The following is a 19,141-nucleotide window of genomic DNA, read 5'->3' on the forward strand; positions in this document are numbered from 1 at the left end:
CTTCCATCTGAGAAAGACACATGTAGGACTGCTTAATGCTTATGTCAGAGCAGCTATTAAAGTACGTGTTGAGTCGGAAATGGGGGTGATAGCTGTACATGTGGAAGAAGATATTTGTAGGTCTTTCCTGAAAGAAGGAAGCTGGAGTTCTGTAGATGAAATTGGCATCATGTATTTGGGACATAATTAAAGTCCCTTACAGTCACTTAGAGGTAAGTTAACCATGGGCACCTCTGCTGTGGCAGTCTCCAAGCCGAAACACTTTTCTTTGCAATGTTAATAGTACTCTTTGAAGGTCATTTTTTGTATATAATTTTAATACATAGTCTGTTGCTTTAACCACTTTCATTAAATTTTTATGAGCCTTTTCAGAAAATCAGACAGGAAAATGCAAATAAATTATGCATTTTATTTAGTATGTAGTAGATACAGTAATAGTGTATGTGTAAACAAATAAAAATGTTTCTTTATTAATATAGCAAACGCTATGTAGAAAGATCCTGCTGTACTCTATAAACCACATATGCTTTAAGGAATCACTTTGAATTTAAGTAGCTAGTGCTGGCTGGGCCTAAACCTCAGGATTTGGAACAATATAGAGTGGTAGTATAAAAAGATTAAGTATCTTAGCTTTTATAAATAAAATGGGGGGAGTCATGAGTTATAGGGCACAAGATCGAAGCTGAAACCTCACAGCATTCATTTTCTGAGAGCAAGTACTTAATATTTTATAAAATCCTACCCCTGTATAGACTCTGTGGTTGCCTGGTTTCCGTTTGCCTTTTCTACCTTATTTTTCCTGATGTGGAAGTAGTCTTTTAAAATTCTGACCTGAGCACTCACCCCTCAGCACAGTGGTATTTGTCTGTGATTAGCTTACCTGTCTTCTATAATGCTCCTTCACCCTGCAAGATGCCAAAGCAACAAAGTATGTGTAGGTAGGGAATGTTATTAGTGGTAAGAGATGTGAATATATACTTGATTGATTTAAGCCAAAATAGCATGTTCACTTGTATTTGATAAGAAAAAAAAAAACATCTTCTTAGCGCCATATGTGCAAATCAACACAATCTTTTTCCATCTTTTTGTTTGGGGGTTTGGTGTTTGGGTTTTTTTTTGGTTGGTTGGGGTTCTTTTGATGTTTTGCCTTTTTTACGGGAGTCTTGGCAAGGTTCTGACGCCATTTCTTACGTTTAGTAGTTCATGTCAACTGGGGATGCAAGAATCTCCTCATACTCACCTAGAGAAAAATAAACAATAAAATGATCAGATGTAGAACAAATTCTGCCCTTGTTTGTTCTGAGAAGTTAATTACCTTGTTAGATAGTCCTGCTCATTTCAGTGTTCCTCGAACCTCAGCAACAATAAGTGCTCCTGCAACACTAACTCGTTCAGACCTACGTGAATTGACATTAAAACCTCCACCTCTTTCCTGTCTAGCTTCTCTCTTGCTACAGCAAATACTTAAAGATCCAAACTGGATGAAGGAAACTTTGGCATGATTAAGGAAGTTTTGGTAGCTAAAGAAGCAGAAGCAGTAATTCCAGTAATTCTTCTCTCAATTTAATGATGAGTTACTCTTACAGTGTATGAAGAGTCTTCACTTGCACTGTAATTTGCATTAGCAGAACAGAGTGCCCATTTTATTAGTGATTTTTAGAAAATGGAAACCAGGAATGACTGCTCAAGTGAATAGAATCAATAAACAACAAAAGAGCCAACAATACTAGAACGACTAATAGTGAAATACGCTTTTGCAATTTGAGCTTTCATGTGGTGTTATCATTGGTAGGGAACTGTTCCTAAAGTTTAAATAGCATTTCTTGGTACCTTCTTAAGAATCAATTGCCTGTAGTTTTCAGTTAAGCAGTTTAATTGTTTAATAAGACTAAGAAAACCTAGTGATTAAAATTTAACAGTCATATGGTGTAAGGCAGTTGCAACATTAGTTCTTACGCAGGGTAGCTGGTTTAGCTCAAACTGAATGAACTAGAAAGTGGTATTCCTGTAATGTGCCTCAGCATGCAGGAATATCATTTATGTCTTCTCTGAGGGTTAAGAGCGCAGACATAGAAGAATGACAGAGTCAGCAGTAAGACCATATTAAAGCTGTCACAGAACACCAACTCCGAATCAGAGGGTTTCTGCACTAAAACAGATTTAAGGGTTTTTTTATAATCTATTTTGAGAAAAAATAACCCATTCCGTGAACAGCACCTAAGCAAGAAGGGACCGTACTGTCAGAACTGACTTAAGCAAGTATAAAAAAGAGTTTAGGAGAACATAAGGAAATTCTGTGTTTAGCTCTTCTATATTGCTGTTTAGAAGAAATGAACCACTAATGTTGTCTTTAAAAGATTGGAAGGAGCTTGTTAATGAGCTCTGTTACAGGCTGCTGCTTGCAACATTCATCTGAAATACTGTACTTACATTAACAATCCAGGCTCAACCTCAGTGTGAAATCTGAGTAAATTAATAATGTGCCAAAACATCTGTTTTTTCTGTTTAAAATAGAAAACATCTGAGGCATAGGAGTATAAAGGGAATGTAGCAGGAGATGAACTGTACTTTACAAAGTGTTTACAAATTGTGAGGAAATCACTGCAGAAACAGGTATCTAGGGCCTAGCCACTCAAAATTTGAGGTGGTATTGCAGAAATACAGGTCATCTTGATCAAAAACAGTTAGAGGTACTGTATATAATTCTGTTTTGAGTTGTTGTAATACCAAGTGCAGTGAGGTTTTGGCCCATGATTAGAGAGGTTCTGTGTGCTTTCATAATACAGGTAATGAAGAATTGATAAGAAGAGGAAGCAGTGTCATCTTTATTTTGGAGGGGGTATTGTTTCTGGACACCTTCTTCTGGACACCTTTCATTTGTATCCCATCACAAGAAGATAACGGCGGTCATATAGACGAAAAGTCTATATATCCCATGTCCTCTTTCTGATACCACCAAATGCCAGTGCACAAAGAGAAATATAAAGATATGACAAGTTTTATGTCTTATTTCTTCAAGAGCTCTCTTTGCCTTCAAATATTCAGAGACTTAAAGATTGAAGGCAAGAATAGTTTGCATTCATCTGCTAAGCTTCAACAGATTTTGCTTCTCCTGAGTTTTCTTGCTTCCCTTTGAAAGCTGTAAACTCCTAGTATCTACAACAACAAAAAAACCCAAAACTAAATAAAATTATTCACATAACTGTTTATCAGGGTTGTTGCTGTGAAATTATGATTGATTATCCATTACTTGCTTTTCCTCTTCCAGCAAAATGCAAACACAACCAGTAGATTCCTGCTCCTTCCTGTGGGGCTGCTCTTTCGCCGGGAGGCCAATGAAGCATATAGTAGAAGAACCATTCATTTTTTTATTCTAATGACATTAACCTCAGTGTTTCAGTTTCTGATTTTTAGTTTTATCCTCTGAAGTAAATTCCATAGTATGTATCACGATCCAATGGGAGGATTGACATACTCATTAAAAGGTTGAGGGAAGAAGCTTCTGAGCAGCTCTGATTAACCGTGTGATGATATGTGTGAAGTTTGAAGAATTATATAAATATTGAAGTAATTGATTGTCATAAGTCTGTATTCAGCCACATCATGGCTTGTTTTGCATTATCTTGAGGAAATGGAATGGCATGACTTTCACAGATTAACCAAATTTCCCTCTTAATGTGGAGAAAATACTGGCCTACAGTCAGAGAAGGAATAAATAAGGCAAAAATATTTGACGAAAATTAAGATATCGGCCAGAATACAGATGTAAGTGTTCACTGTTGATACAGAGGAAAGAAGAAGTTAGTATACTTGTATAGATGCTAAAAGTTTTTTATACAAGGTGATCACTGAACATGAGAACTATTTTCTTATGCAGTTAGTCGACTTGAAAAAGTTACACTGCAGCACTAGCCACTGTAAAAAGGCAAATGAAGATGTTCTGATATTGCTAGAGAAATCTGACAGAGTTACTTGATATCCTCAGAATTGTTCAACATATTTGTGTGCATTTGTTCTTCATGCTCATGAGACTGGCTTTTATTGTAGTTGGAGCAAAAGTTTTTAATTTCAAGAATGTTAGTCATTATTTTTGTATCTACCGAAGGGTAAGTAACACAAGTAGTAGTATCTAATTTTTATACTGTCATAGCATTTAGAAATGCACCTAGGAAGCAACTTGATACTAAGCTCTCTGTTTATGGGCAATACCTGGATTTTGAAGGCAAAGAGAGATCGATGTGCTTTCCTTTTAGTATTAAATAAACTAAATATAAAATTCAAAATGAGATTACTAGAAAGACATTTATTGTTGCAAATGATTCCGGGTATTGAATAGCAATGTCATTTGCAATATCCCATTAGGATCTGAAAACGTTATACCTGCTAACTCTCAAATCGACATAACGGAAAAAGGTTACTAAAATAAATTTTGCTTTTATTTATTAGTGCTGTATATCTGACAGCATTTCTTTGTACACAGGTTTATTTCCTGTTTGGCTGATGATCAGGAGTAACTCCTGCTTTGCACATTAATCTAATTACTTTGTCTCCATGAAGGTGTTCTGGCTACAGGTCAGGCTCCACTAAAGTTAGCTGTCAATCTCAAGCAAAACCAAAGCTGTAATTGCGTTATCTGCAGATTAGTATTTCAGAAGTTAGCATTGTCCAGCATATTTTGGGTGGATTCCATCAATCTTCACAAAAGACTGAGCAAAATACCAGCAGAGGAGGAAACTGTTATTTAAAATAAAAGAACAACATAAAAGATGTTACTTGGAAAAGTGTTCTTTTAAAAATATGTAAATACTTGTTATTTTTTTCTCAGTGCTGTAGAACTATGAAAAGAACAGTGAGAGCTGCCTGTTCCTGTAGACCAGTTGCCTTTGCAATACCAGATTTTGAAATTTCATCTAAGAATCCTGCCACCAAATAGCTGAAGTAGATCAAATTTGGCACTGAGTTTTGCACCTGACTTATGGTGTCCCAGCTTAGAGGAAACCTTTTTTTTTCTAAGATAAGCCATCTTGGATTTGTCTGTATTAAATTGTAATTTAATTGTGCTTAACCTGTATCCAGTATCACTGTGGCTGCTGCTTACTGTCCTGTTAAACCTGGAGAAATTTGGAATTTTTTTATCATAATTTAGGATAGTTGTCCTGGGTTCAGCAGTAGCAGTCATGTTTTTTCCTTTGTGTTAACTGGTGCAGTGCTGTGTTTTGACTTCTAGTTTTGAGAACAGTGTTGGTGAAGCCGATGTTTTCGGTTGTTGCTAAGTGATGTTTACCCTGACCAAGGACTTTGTGAGGCTCATGCTCTGCCAGGGAGGAGGGGAAGCTGTGAGGAAGCAGAGACGGGGCGCCTGACCCGGGCTAGCCGGGGAGGTATTCCATACCACAGCACGTCATGCCCGGGGTGGGGGGTAACTGGGAGTTGCCCGGAAGGACAGGGGCTTCCGGGTGGAACTCGTTTTCTTGGCCGGTGGTATCGTATTCTCTTCCCTTGTTATTTTCCCTTATCATTGTTTTAGCTGATAGTAGCGGTGGTGATTTGTTGCTGGACTGTTCTTGTCTCAACCCGTAGGAGTTGCACTCTCTCGATCCTCCTCCCCGTTCCTCCGGGAGCGGGGAAGGGGAGAGCCCCGGTGCAGGGAGGGGGGGGAGACGAACACGGACCTTGATTGTTGTCAGCTTGGCACCACTCACTGGGAGTGAGTGAACAAGTTACCTGACTGGGTTTAAACCACGACAGTTCTTTTTGGCGCCCAACGTGGGGCTCGAGGGGTTGAGATAAGAACAGATCTGACTGGATTGATAGTCACTCGTCACAATGCTGATTTATTGGCTCTCAAGGTTTTTCCTCTTGATCTCACAGTTTCAGTATACCATATCTTACGTCCATCCGGTATTGGCTGTATTAGTGTTTTTCAAGTGTGGGGCTTGGGCTAAGGTTTTTATCCCATTGTACTTTATGGTAATGACTTGTAATACAATAGAATCATTGATCATGAAACTGATCTGGTTTATGTTCCCAGTGTGGTCACCACCTTTATACTTTGGGAGGTATATGATGGAGGTGCTTAGCAATTACACATCTTTTTCCTCCTTCTCAGGTGCTCAACCTGTGAAGGAGACATCCTTTTACCCTCCTAGTCGTCCCCCCAGACCATTTACATTTGAGAGTTTTGAATTTTTTAAATGGCCTTTTAATGCTCTTGAGACTTGTTTGCTGATGGTGATGGGAATCACCATGCTAACACGCATACAGAGTGTGTTTTGCCCACTACTGATTTCAAGAGTTAAGCAGATTCAGGTTTGGGTCTTGTCTGGGGTCAAACGACGATGTAGGAGGACCGAGAGATTTTCCCAGAGGCTGGACAGCCATGAGTGGCAGGGTGTGTGGGATAGTATGGGCAAGTATCTAGGTCAGTGGGCCCCTCCAGTATTTTGGAATTTCACTACCGAACAACTGCAAAATCCAGAAGAATTAGTAAAACACTTAAATGAGGTGTGTGGTCATTCTGGCCATACCAGAGATGGACAAATCACGGCAACGTGCTGGGGCTTGGCCTATGCTTACAGGGCCTTGTTCAACACTATTCAGCACCTTCAAAAGGAAAAGAATGTCGGCGGATTTGAGGGCAAAGTGACAGTCGCTACTCAAACTTTGGCTGCAATGAACTGCGCAGCTACCCCAGTGGCCAGTACTTTATCTCTATACTGACTCATGGATGGTGGCAAATGCCCTGTGGGGGTGGTTGAAGCAATGGAAGCAGAGCAACTGGCAACGCAGAGGTAAACCCATCTGGGCTGCTGCACTGTGGAAAGATATTGCTGCCCGGGTGCAGAATCTGGTGGTGAAGGTACGTCATGTAGATGCCCATGTACCCAAGAGTCGGGCCACTGAGGAACACCAGAACAACCAACAAGTGGATAAAGCGGCTAAGATTGAAGTGGCTCAGATGGACTTAGATTGGCAACATAAAGGTGAATTATTTTTGGCCCGGTGGGCCCATGACACTTCAGGCCATCAGGGCAGAGATGCAACATATAGATGGGCCCGTGACCGAGGGGTGGACTTAACAATGGACACTATTGCCCAGGTTATTCATGAGTGTGAAACATGTGCTGCAATTAAACAAGCCAAGCGGTTAAAGCCTCTTTGGTATGGAGGACGATGGTTGAAGTATAAATATGGGGAGGCCTGGCAGATTGACTATATCACACTGCCACCAACCCGCCAAGGCAAGCGCCATGTGCTTACCATGGTGGAAGCAACCACCGGGTGGCTGGAAACATACGCTGTGCCCCATGCCACTGCCCGGAACACCATCCTGGGCCTTGAGAAACAGATTTTGTGGCGACACGGCACCCCAGAGAGAATTGAGTCAGACAATGGGACTCATTTCCGGAATAACCTTATAGATATTTGGGCCAAAGAGCATGGCATTGAGTGGGTATATCACATCCCCTACCATGCACCAGCCTCTGGGAAAATCGAACGGTACAATGGGCTGTTAAAAACTACACTGAGAGCGATGGGTGGGGGAACTTTCAAGCATTGGGATACACATTTACCAAAGGCCACCTGGTTGGTCAACACCAGAGGATCTGCCAACAGGGCTGGCCCAGCCCAGTCAGAACTTTTACATATTGTAGAGGGGGACAAAGTTCCCGTGGTGCATATGAAGAATTTGCTGGGGAAGACAGTCTGGGTTATTCCTGCTTCAGGTAAAGGCAAACCCACTCGTGGGATTGCTTTTGCTCAGGGACCTGTATATACTTGGTGGGTAATGCGGGAAGATGGGGAAGTCCGATGTATACCTCAAGGGGATTTGATATTAGGGGAAAACAGCCAGTGAACTCAATTGTATGCTGTTGCCTGCTGTGTAATGCTTTTATAGCCCATCAACTAGATGTCTCCAGGTCACCAGCGACTGGCCCTGACTTCCCTCCAGCCATCATCCCAACAGAGAATGAACTTGGAACATCATGGACCGAATGGACTCGGCAGCATTATAGGGATTGGTCCATGCACTAAGAAAATGATTTTTTTTCCTCTTGGTCTGTATGTATATGGATGTATATATGTGGGAGAGCGATGGTGTATTGAAAATGTGGGATCTGAGCACGACGTGAATGGTATGGAATAAGGGGTGGATAATGTCCTGGGTTCAGCAGTAGCAGTCATGTTTTTTCCTTTGTGTTAACTGGTGCAGTGCTGTGTTTTGACTTCTAGTTTTGAGAACAGCATTGGTGAAGCCGATGTTTTCGGTTGTTGCTAAGTGATGTTTACCCTGACCAAGGACTTTGTGAGGCTCATGCTCTGCCAGGGAGGAGGGGAAGCTGTGAGGAAGCAGAGACGGGGCGCCTGACCCGGGCTAGCCGGGGAGGTATTCCATACCACAGCACGTCATGCCCGGGGTGGGGGGTAACTGGGAGTTGCCCGGAAGGACAGGGGCTTCCGGGTGGAACTCGTTTTCTTGGCCGGTGGTATCGTATTCTCTTCCCTTGTTATTTTCCCTTATCATTGTTTTAGCTGATAGTAGCGGTGGTGATTTGTTGCTGGACTGTTCTTGTCTCAACCCGTAGGAGTTGCACTCTCTCGATCCTCCTCCCCGTTCCTCCGGGAGCGGGGAAGGGGAGAGCCCCGGTGCAGGGAGGGGGGGGAGACGAACACGGACCTTGATTGTTGTCAGCTTGGCACCACTCACTGGGAGTGAGTGAACAAGTTACCTGACTGGGTTTAAACCACGACAATAGTGCTTTGATAACCTTCTCCAGAAATGTCCCCACTGGTTGATAAGGGATGTTGCCAAGAAGAATTGTAATGAGTCTTCCTTCTCTTGGCTCTACATTTCTGCAGTCTGGTACCATATTATGTTTGAAACATATTTGTATATACTCTTCATTTATTGGGCAAATGAAAGGGAACAGAGTAATGTTATTTGTGCATAGGCAAGAAAAATGGATAAGAAAAATCTAAAGAAAAGTTTGTATCTATTTGCTACCACAGTTAAATCATATTCTAAGTTATTCCAGGCAGCAATTCCATTTGCTTTTCTAATTTGCCATTTGAACACATTGTAGCAGATCAAAACTGCATATTGAAAAGGTTCTAAATACGTAAGTCAGTAATTAATAGAGTAACATCTTTAGTATACTAAAATGTGCTGCAGGGGAAACAGAACTTAGAGATCTGGGGAGGTTCCTCATTCCATGGGGGATATTGAAGGCTAGGTGCACTTTTGCTAAGCATCTAAGAATGTAATGAGGTTTTCAAAAAATACGTATTTGCAAAACCAGCTTTATTTGATATCTTATTCATACTCTTGCCTTACTTTTTTTCTTTTTAATAACCTTTACTTTAAAATGACACATGATGACTTATCTAGCAAGGGAGCCGCAGACCTCTTAAGGAAGGGTTGTACTATTCATGCCCAAACAAATGTAAAGCAGTAAATCGTACAGAGTAGGCTTCAAACCAGTAAACTAAAGTAATATTTTGATTTTATTTTTAAGCAAGGCTGGGATTCTAATCCAGTTTTGAATCGTGTCTGTTAAAAACCCAGAAGACAGCCAGCTGTCGTTGGGTGTGAGTCTGTCTTTGCACACTACAGAACAGTTTTGCAAAATCCTTTGCTGCAGCTGCTGAGAAAGAACATTCCTTGCCATTTATTCCATGAATTGGACATGATTTTTCTAAGGATTCAGTTTTGTGGCAGAAAGCCCTGAAAATAACTTCTCATGTTTTAAGACCGTCTCACTACTGAAGTCTTTTATCTTATATGCTCTTTCTGCTCACATGACACTGCCTTCCTGAGTTTCTTACTAAGCTTTGTGACTTATTTAAACACATAGGCTAAGGAGCACGTGTGAATATTCCTTTCTAGCTTCTGGTGTGTCAGTTGATGGGATCATTGTAGTTGCTGAAAATGTGCACATGGAATATCATTCTATGCTTATGTACCTGTGGGAGTGCGTATGTATTTCCATTCCTGTTTATAGCCAAGTTTACCCAGATCCAACTAATGTTGGCCATGTTAAAATTAAACTTTCCTTTCCTAAAAGCTGAGGGAAGGCCCTAGTTCACAGCATATTTGCACACAAAATTTGAAAGGTTTCCTTTCAGTCCTTTTTGAGTTATTGGTGAATAGGGAAACAAAAAGTATTACCCTGCTGGAAGAATATAGTTTTCCCACTCCTCAGTCATTCAAATATGGCAGGAGGGATGTGTATTCTTTGGGGTTTTTTGTTTTTCTAAAAACAATCATCTCTGGAATACGAGACCAAGCAAAGAACTTTCAGTGCAAAGCATAGTTTAGGGGAGGTAACAAAAAAATAAACAGTTGAACCATGTAAAATAAAGCCAAGTTAAAGACCTGCTATCACTACGACTGGGGGTTCAGCTGTGTGGAATTTATAGTAAAATAATGTTATCAAATTCTTAAGCATTCAAATGATCTTAAAAAATCTCACTAGGAAATAAAAAGGAACCTTTGCTGAGGACTTTTGCTGAAAATCTACATAATCCTTTCAAATTCTATAGGGATTTTGAGTCAGAGCTGTGCCAGATAACTGTTTCTCTTAGTTACTAGAATGTTTGACAAAATTCTGCATATCCCCATTAAGAGTTGGATTTTGACATCAACTTTTCAAATCTGTTTCAAGACAAATATTATTAAAGTTGCAAACAAAGCAGTTTAAAAAATAGGAGTGCCTTCGTGAATGGCCTGTGTGTGTATATATATGGAGATAGATTGATTGCAGGTGTGTATGTGCCTTTTTTATAGGCTATCTGCTGACAACATCAAACAAAAAGTGCATTAATTTCTTAGGCTCAAAATTAACCTATGTACTTTCTATTTAAATATGTACAAATAAACAGAAGAGAATAGGTTTTCATAACTTCTTCTGGAAATCAATCTATAAGCTCAACCAAACGTGAATTAGGAGCAAAAGATGCAAGTTCACTACTTCTTTTGGTCTGCTTTATTTTAAAGTGCTGTAAGGAACAAGTGGTATTGCCTTTCTGTGCTAATAGGACGCACTAATCACTGGAAAAGGTGATTCTGGTTTTGTTCCGGGTTTATGAAGAAAGGATTATTATTGAAAATGGCTCATTTACTCTGTGCCTGCGACAGAAAGTCTGAGTCCTCTGAAGCTTTTGTAAATACACGTTGCAGAATCTTCCCAGACTGAGATGTTTGCCTGTTTGTAGTTGGCTAATCCAGAAGTGTTTCCCTGATAAGGTTAATGCCCAGTTAATTGCTGCTAGCCTTGACATACAGTTTAATTGCTACTTGGCCAACATATTGCGTGCTCTGTGTAGAATTCTAGTGGATGTAGTGATGCAAACCACGGACTGGTGGAAGGCAAACAAAATAAATACAGTATTTTATGTTCTTTTAATTCAGGGCCAAGTGGATTTGGATGAAGTGTTTATTTAGTTTGCTGGCTGCTTCAGATGCTGTGGCATATTGATTCCTTTTATTACTAGCAGCCATTTAACCTGACCTCTCTCAGATCCAGTATTTTAAAAGCCATAAATTCTAACTTTACTTATGAGCAAGGACTGAAATGCTGTGAAAGCCTTTTTATTAGCAGAGCTTTGCCTTACTCCATGTTCATGTGTCACCCATGGCAACAATATTTAGAGCATCTTAAATTAGAGTGGCTGTTGGGCAGTTTGGTGCTGGTGGGGTTAGCAATAAAGATAGCTCATAAATACCTCAAGCATGTAGGATACATTGATCAGAGTGTGGGCAGGTGTACAAAAGGAGTGCCATTATTAGCAGAAGGTATCCTTTTTCCGGGTCATTCTGTTAAAATTCCAACTTCTTTTCTTAGTCTTAATATTCACAGATAAGGAAAAGCACACACAGTGGAAGTGGCTTATATAATTTAAAGTGCAAGTTAAATTGGCGAAACTGAAATGCGTGCTTCTTTGTTGCCTTAATTTAGCCTTTCTTTTACAATAATCATTTTCCTTGATGTTGCTATAGCCTAAAATAATCCCTGAATGATGCTCAAAGCAATCTTTAACATGCAGTTTATATGAGTGTTTGTAAAAATGTGTTCAGGGCAAAACCTGATGGATAAAAAGGACATAGCAATCTTTAAAAAAATGAATTATGACTAAAATTATTGATAAGACAGTTTCTTTTTGCATTTCTGTGTAAAGAATGCAAAAAAGAACTTTGAATTAGCAAAGAAAACAAGAAAGCTTAATAGGAACTTTTTGCATCCTTTTGATTTGTTACTTCTGATTTAAATTAGTCATTTTTTAAAATATGATTTCAAGCTTGATGGCTAAGATTGAGTAATTATTCAGCATCTTATTTCAAAATAAGACTTAAGAAAATAGTAGATCATAACCATGAAAGTAATGTAAGTATTGGCTTGCTTTTTTTCTGTTCTGCTACTGAAGAAGTTTCCTCCTTCATCCCATAGGTCAAAGGTAAAGCTCTAGATGTTAACCTCATACCATTAAATTGACTTTGTTTAAACATTAGTGCAGGGACTCTCACTTCATGTTAAACTTTGGCCTGGGAACAAAAATGTTGGTTTAGTTTGAGAAGTGTAATTTATATCAATTAATCTCAGAAAGTGTCACGTTTCCCAATCTTTTAAAGCCAGATTGAAGTGTTTGACCTTATAGGAGGGTGGGTGTGGAAGTAAAAAGTAAAGCAATCACAGGGCTCTGGAATTTTTTACTACTACTCAATTTCAGACTGATCAATTTACAAGGTGCCTGAAATCCCTGGGGAATCATATTTTCTAAAAACTGGACTTTTTCCTGTCTGTATTGCTTTTCCTATAGCTGTTTTCCTCTGGCAGGTTGTAACTGCTCTATCTAAAATCAATTTGATATATATAAATATCCTTGAGGAGAAAGCTCCTGCTTTGTAGAAGGTCAGGTAGCTTAATTTATACTGGGACCTGTACGAAGGGCAAGTGCTTCAGTTTGAACCAACTAGAGAGAGAACACCAGCCTGCTGGAGGGAGGAGGAGGGATTCAAATGCCTAGGAAAACTTTTCACTAAATGCAGAGCTGTACTGTGAAGTGAAAGGTTGTGCAAGAGGTTAAACCTGTGTAATTAAATGAAGAAAGCTAATTATTTTAACAGATACCGTTAGACACTTTTTTATGCAAAGACAGGGCTTGGCTGCATTTTGTCCAATTTCAGCATTAACCTAGAAATGTGTGTGCCATTTCTGACAGCTTTTGCTTGAATCTCTTTCTTCTTATGCTTCTAATTCTTAGTTTTTAAGTTGTTGCCCTGTGAAAACTATTAGTATTTTGAGACCTTTAATGCTGTACGTATTATTCTTTTTGAAACATTAACATGTTCTTTTGCGGTGTTGTTGTTTGTGAGTGGTAAGACTATAGAAAATGGTGACACCAGTATACATTTCTAAGACGACAGTAGTGAATTTTTACCTCTTGCTTAATGGCTGCCTTATCCCAGGCATTTCCTCCTCAGCTGGCTAAAGCTCAGCATACCTTCTGGGCTACAAATTGTGAACTGCCATTATTCATAGTTGAAATTGCAGTCTCTGCAAACATGGGCTAAATTGCAATCATTATATGTGGTAAAATAGATTGAAAATCTGTAAATCTGAAGACTGTAGCTGGTTCTTTTAATCAGGGAACTTGTTAAATTCACCCATGCTTTGATTTCTCTTTCTTAGATTTTTTTTTTTTTTTCATATCAGGTGCGGGGTTGTTCTGTGTTCAGTATTCCTGCTTCTAATTTGGAATGCTTAGTTTGATGTATAAAATGAGCAAAATGATACATGTTGTCTTTAATATGTGAGTGCAAGGTAGTGATTTTTCTCTTGCATTTTTATCAAACCCTTCATAATCTTTTCTAGACTACCTGTATAAACTAGTCTTGAAGAAAAGGCTACAGTATGATCTAAGGTTATTCTACAGAAATGTCCTATTAAAGCTCTTCATTTGAAAAACACAAGCTACATGATGTAATGACTTTTAAATTCCTCTTTCCTAAACCATTCTCTGCCTTTAATCAATTGATTATTGAGGAAGTATCTGGATATAAAAACCAAGCTATTTGCATATCTCACTCTGCGTCCTCCCACAAAAGAAGTCAGCGTTGATGTTTCATGAACAAATAGTTGTTTGCCTGCTAAAAGCACTCGAGTGCTATCTCCAGCATCCCAGTATCCACAGGGTAGGAGATGAATTGTTTTCATCACCATTCCTCTTCCCTAGCAACACATGCACCTCCATCATGTGCAATGCAGTAGAAACCAGGAATGTATGTGTTCAGGGCTCCAGCAAATACAGAGCCAGACTATTTATAATCTATTGCAACTTTGTGTTTACTCTAATTTCTCAGTCTCAGTGACACTTTCTCTTCTTTTTTCTTTATAACTGCTTTTTACCTCACTGTATTTTTAAAAAAGTAAATAGTAAATTAGTCTAGCTCACACAAATATGTGCCTCTAAATATTATCCTTTAGGTATATTCCTATAGTTTTGGTTTTCAAGAAGAATCGTTATCTAAAAGTAAAATGAAGAATATATAAAATGCTTACTCTTTAGGGTGTCTTAGGAGTAGTATTTCATTTAGAGTGGCAGTGATTCATGACTTCTCTCTCTACATGTGCCTTTGGGGTGACTTGCATTGCCCACAACGCTGTGTCATTTGTTTCCCTTTGATTTTCATGACTGACAGCTTGCTTTTGGCATTTTTTTCTTCTGCTGGGCTAAAAAAAAAAAAGGGGAAGAAAGGAATGTGCAGATGTGGGAAAAGAGAAGCCTGGAAAGTCCTGAAACTAATAGTAGTAAAAGAACAGAAAGAAGTTTACTTTTACTAATACATTAAGAAAAAAAGTCTGTGGTAGCCGTGTTGGCATTGAGCAAAAAACTAAGGTATGTGCAATAGCCATCTTAGAGGATGATCAGTTACACATATCATCTAGGAACCAGCAAGTCGGTTTCAACCAGTTGTAGGCAGCTATTGATGTCAGTTGTTTTCTCTCCTAAATTCAGTAGCGATGCTTAAAGTAATTCATAAAGCATTTACTAAAAAAAATAAAGTGGGTACTTCAGTTGACTTTTATCATTGTGCTACAAAGAAGCACTAAAATGAGGGCTCAAGAATTTAAAATCCGTAGAAGGAAACATTTTTACAAGTGAACAATTAAATTTCTCTTTGCCAAACTGTATTCTTGTATTCAAAATATCGTGAGGGCTAGATATGTACACATACACACACCAAGCACTTCCAGAAATGCCTGTTAATAACTCGTAAAAGATGGGATGGGGGTTTTATGGTTTATTTATGGGGGGTTTGGTTTGTTGGGTTTTTTTTTAACCCATGAGGAAAAATTCAGCTTATGGCAGTCCTACATGTCTGTGGAAATGGAAAAGGAACTTAAGCAGGGGAGGAGTTTCTGTAGTTGGGATCTGGTAGTTTTTCATTGTGGGGTCTTGTCTATCCAGTAATACATGCTGGCTGTGAAAGCAAGGGGACTGGTCTCCCTTCTTAGGAGCTCTTCAGCTTCTGTATCTTTAGTTGTGCATTAGTGTGTGATTGTTACAGCCTTATAATGTAAGAAAAAAAGGAATAAAAGCTGAATTGCAAGAATATGAACTTCTCACTGGTGAGAATGTGCAAGGATGTAAACTCCTTGACTTAATGTTCCCTTCTTAATGAGGTTGCATTGCTAGTACTGAAGCATCAATAAGAAAAAAAAAATCAAGTTATTTTTTTACCTGAGTTCAGATGCTTCTTCACAGGTAGGTTTTGATGGTAGTAGTGAGAAACTTCCAGTGTTGCCAGTGAAATTTCAGACTAAATTATTACAGTCTTAGAAAGAGGCAGCTAAATGCTTGATACTAATCTGTCACTAAAGGCTCTCATTAGATTTTTTAATAAATGAGGACACCTTTCAAATGGTGGAACACAGGTGAAGTTTAACTTTCTTTGCTAGTGAGGGAGAAATACAGTTAATCTTTGCCATTTTATACTGTCTGTTAAGGTAACAATATGCTTTGATGTTAGGCAGTGAAGTGACCTTGAGCCAGCTTTTTCTCTACTGATCAGAGTGGCTTTCACTTTGCTGCTTTTCACCATGATTATGCTTCCCTTGGTTTTGCTCCTTCTCAGCCTGAGATAGACATCACAGTGCCTGTCACTAAAGCACAAGTTCTAAGTGACTTTAAGCACCTTTATGTTGTATGCAAGTCATTGCTCTAACTCTGTTTTAGCACTTGCTAATTTGGCAATAATGGTAGTCTCCAGAATGGCAATTAGTGAACAAAGAAGGTTACACTGTATGACCTAGCAGTCAGGCTTTCCTTGAATTTGTTTGTCTCCACACCACACAGATATATTCAGCTACATATCAGTCTTCAGGTAGTGGTGCCTGATGCAGGCACTACTGATGAGTCTCTATTTGGTGTCAATTCTTAGCTTTTTTCCTTTTAAGAATTCACTGGTAACATTGGTTTAGTACAGAAATACCTGCACTCTAGGATTGCTAAAATCATAGCATATAGTACTAACTTATCTGTCTTTTCTGTGATCCTTGAATCTCTTCAGGCATGAAAGTATATGGACATGTATGTGAAGGCCTTCTGTTCTTATATAATCCTGTTGCTTGCATTAGTATCACTTAAAAGTTGTCTCAAAGACAGAAGGCATACTGTAAGGCAGAGTCTCTTCCTCGGTGCCTGTATGTCACATTCACTGTTCTGCCATATAAAAAGTAAACAGATACTGCAAAGGCTTTTGAATCAAGCTGTGAATTTCTTCACTGATTGGTATGCATGTATTCACTGAACTTTTTTCTTTACCTATTCTACTATCATTATATTAAAACTCATTAACACTACTGCTGCCACAGTGTAATGCCTTTCTAAGGTCAGATAGTCAAGCATTTGAAGAGAGGAAGGATTTGGGAGTTGTGGGATGATATTTGCTCTTTTCTGTATGAAGTGCTTTCTTATTCCTATAAACAAGGAAAGAGGGAGCAGCATCATTTATGTTAAGCAGCACTTTGCTGGAAATACTTGTTTCTTGACAAACCTGCTGTGTATGTTGATATCATAGCTCTAGTTTTAGCTTGAAGAAAAAGGTTGGATCAGACTGGGAGAGAACTAGTAATATCTTCTCACAGGATAAGCGTGTTTGAAAATATCAACTGTTCATACAACCTGATTCATTCTAAACCCCAAAACTCTTGTTGTGTAGCAGTATTTGGTTTTGTGAGTCTAAGGATAATGTTCTCCTTGAGACCTTTAGCACATTGACACGTTGCTGTCAAAGGGGGAAGAAGTAACCCCATCCTTACCACTGGTGCAGGCTTCAAAATGATGCAGTGAGCCACCTATTGCCTGCCCATCACTGTTGTTAGGTCTGTAAATTATGTGCCATTCTGTCCAATTATGAACAGGGATATCTACTGAGCTTGGTATAGCTTGATGTTATTTTTAGAACAAATTACATTGATTGCACACTATTTCAAAGGCCCCAAGTAATAAAGTACACAATTAAATGTAAGTCTGACTAGTTTCATTTCTCTGTGTGGTTTTGGTATAAAAACTTAACTATTTGTTTTCCAGACTCTTCTGGCAGAGATTTCGGTCCTACTCTGGGATTGAAGAAGTCCAGTTCTCTTGAGAGTCTTCAGACTGCTGTAGCTGAAGTTAGGAAGAATGAACTCCCTTTTCACAGACCCAGGCCTCATGTGGTCCGTGGTCGGGGGTGTAATGAGAGTTTCCGAGCTGCCATTGACAAGTCTTATGATGGACCTGAAGATGGAGAGGAGGGTATGTTGCTAATAGCACTTATGGAAGGAGCCACCTTCACTTAGCACTGCTGAGGGCCAACTTTGTAAAGCACATGAGCAAATGATTTAGTCCAATTAAAGTTGATCATATTTTAAAAGCTGTTCATGTCTTGCAGTGAATAGAGCTGTCTTTGCAGTACCCCATCCAACCTTGACAGGGTTTAGTGTAAAGTCTTTCACTGATCTCCTTTGGGGCAGGGGTGGGTTGGAGGATTTAGAACTCAATCCTTAAATAATTATATTTTTCAGCTTCAAGGAGCAGCTGCCTTCTTCAGATTACATTAAAAATTATCTTGCTTGTTTTACAGAGCTGTCTACAATTCCCGCTTCTCCAACCAGGAAATTTGTTTCCTGTTATAGACAAGGCAGAGTGTATTGATAGCACCCTGCTGTTCATTCTGTCACCATGGGCTTACAGACCCCAGTCTGGAAATATGTCTCCTTTAACATGGAGCATAAAACTGTTCTTGGATCTTGAGCCCCCCAGATAGAAACAGCACAGCTCTTCTCCAACCAGACAGAGCAGTTTATCTATTTCTTGTTCAGCCATTAAAATAGAAAGATTTTGTTACGTAGGTTGGTTATGTCAGTTGCCAGAATCTCTTGTTGAAGTAAGCTCTCAGTGTTTGCATCCCAGAATGTCAGTTTTCTCAAGCTGATGGAGGTTAACAAGCTAGATTTCAAACAGAATAGTGTTTTACCATGTCAGGATTTTTTGTCTCAGGAATAGCAACTAGAAAACAAGTCACTAAAATAACTCTGTATTTGATTTGCAATAGAAATCTGCTTGAATTCACTAGATATGTTTAGTCTGCTTTTTAAATTATTTAATTAGATGAGTAAGTGTTGTGAGTCATTTGTGCACTTTGTAGACACTTGTGTGCTGTATTCCACGTGTTTGCATTTTGGTGGCCCTTAGCCATCCTCACTGCTTCTTCTTTTTCATCCTGTGCAGATGGTTTCTCTGATAAGAGCTCTCACTCTGGTCAGGAAGCTCAAAACATGGAATCTGCCCATCCAGAGAACCCTGAAATAGAAGATACAGAAACCAAAGCAAAAAAAGACAAAAAAAATAGAGAAAAAGAGAAGAAAAAGGAAAAGGGCAAATCTAAAATCAAAGAAAAAAAAAGGAAGGAAGAAAATGAAGATCTGGAAAAGAAAAAGAAGAAAGGCTTTGGTGTCATGTTGAGGTACAGCATCGTACAAAGCAGAACAGCCACATTATCTCATTATAATGTAGGGAACAATTGATACTCTCAAAAAGTATAAAAATTATTTCACTTGGACTCAAAGTAATGTTTATGTTATTTAGAAAGAAA

General features: G+C 39.0%; 1 protein-coding gene across 3 annotated transcripts in view; it reads left to right on the forward strand.

The window, feature by feature from the left end:
• Positions 1-19,141, forward strand: part of PARD3B (par-3 family cell polarity regulator beta) — a 429,596-nt gene that overhangs the window by 265,423 nt on the left and 145,032 nt on the right. For all 3 annotated transcript variants that reach the window (XM_061455076.1, XM_061455066.1, XM_061455058.1), the window contains 2 exons: positions 17,596-17,802; positions 18,778-19,012. In XM_061455076.1, coding sequence (XP_061311060.1) covers positions 17,596-17,802; positions 18,778-19,012 — 442 coding nt within the window. The remainder of the gene's footprint in view (positions 1-17,595; positions 17,803-18,777; positions 19,013-19,141) is intronic.

The sequence above is a fragment of the Pezoporus flaviventris genome, unplaced genomic scaffold, assembly GCF_033815535.1.
Source record: "Pezoporus flaviventris isolate CSIRO_AGI_PZ_B2104156 unplaced genomic scaffold, CSIRO_AGI_Pfla_v1 ptg000001l, whole genome shotgun sequence".
Lineage (NCBI taxonomy): Eukaryota > Metazoa > Chordata > Aves > Psittaciformes > Psittacidae > Pezoporus > Pezoporus flaviventris.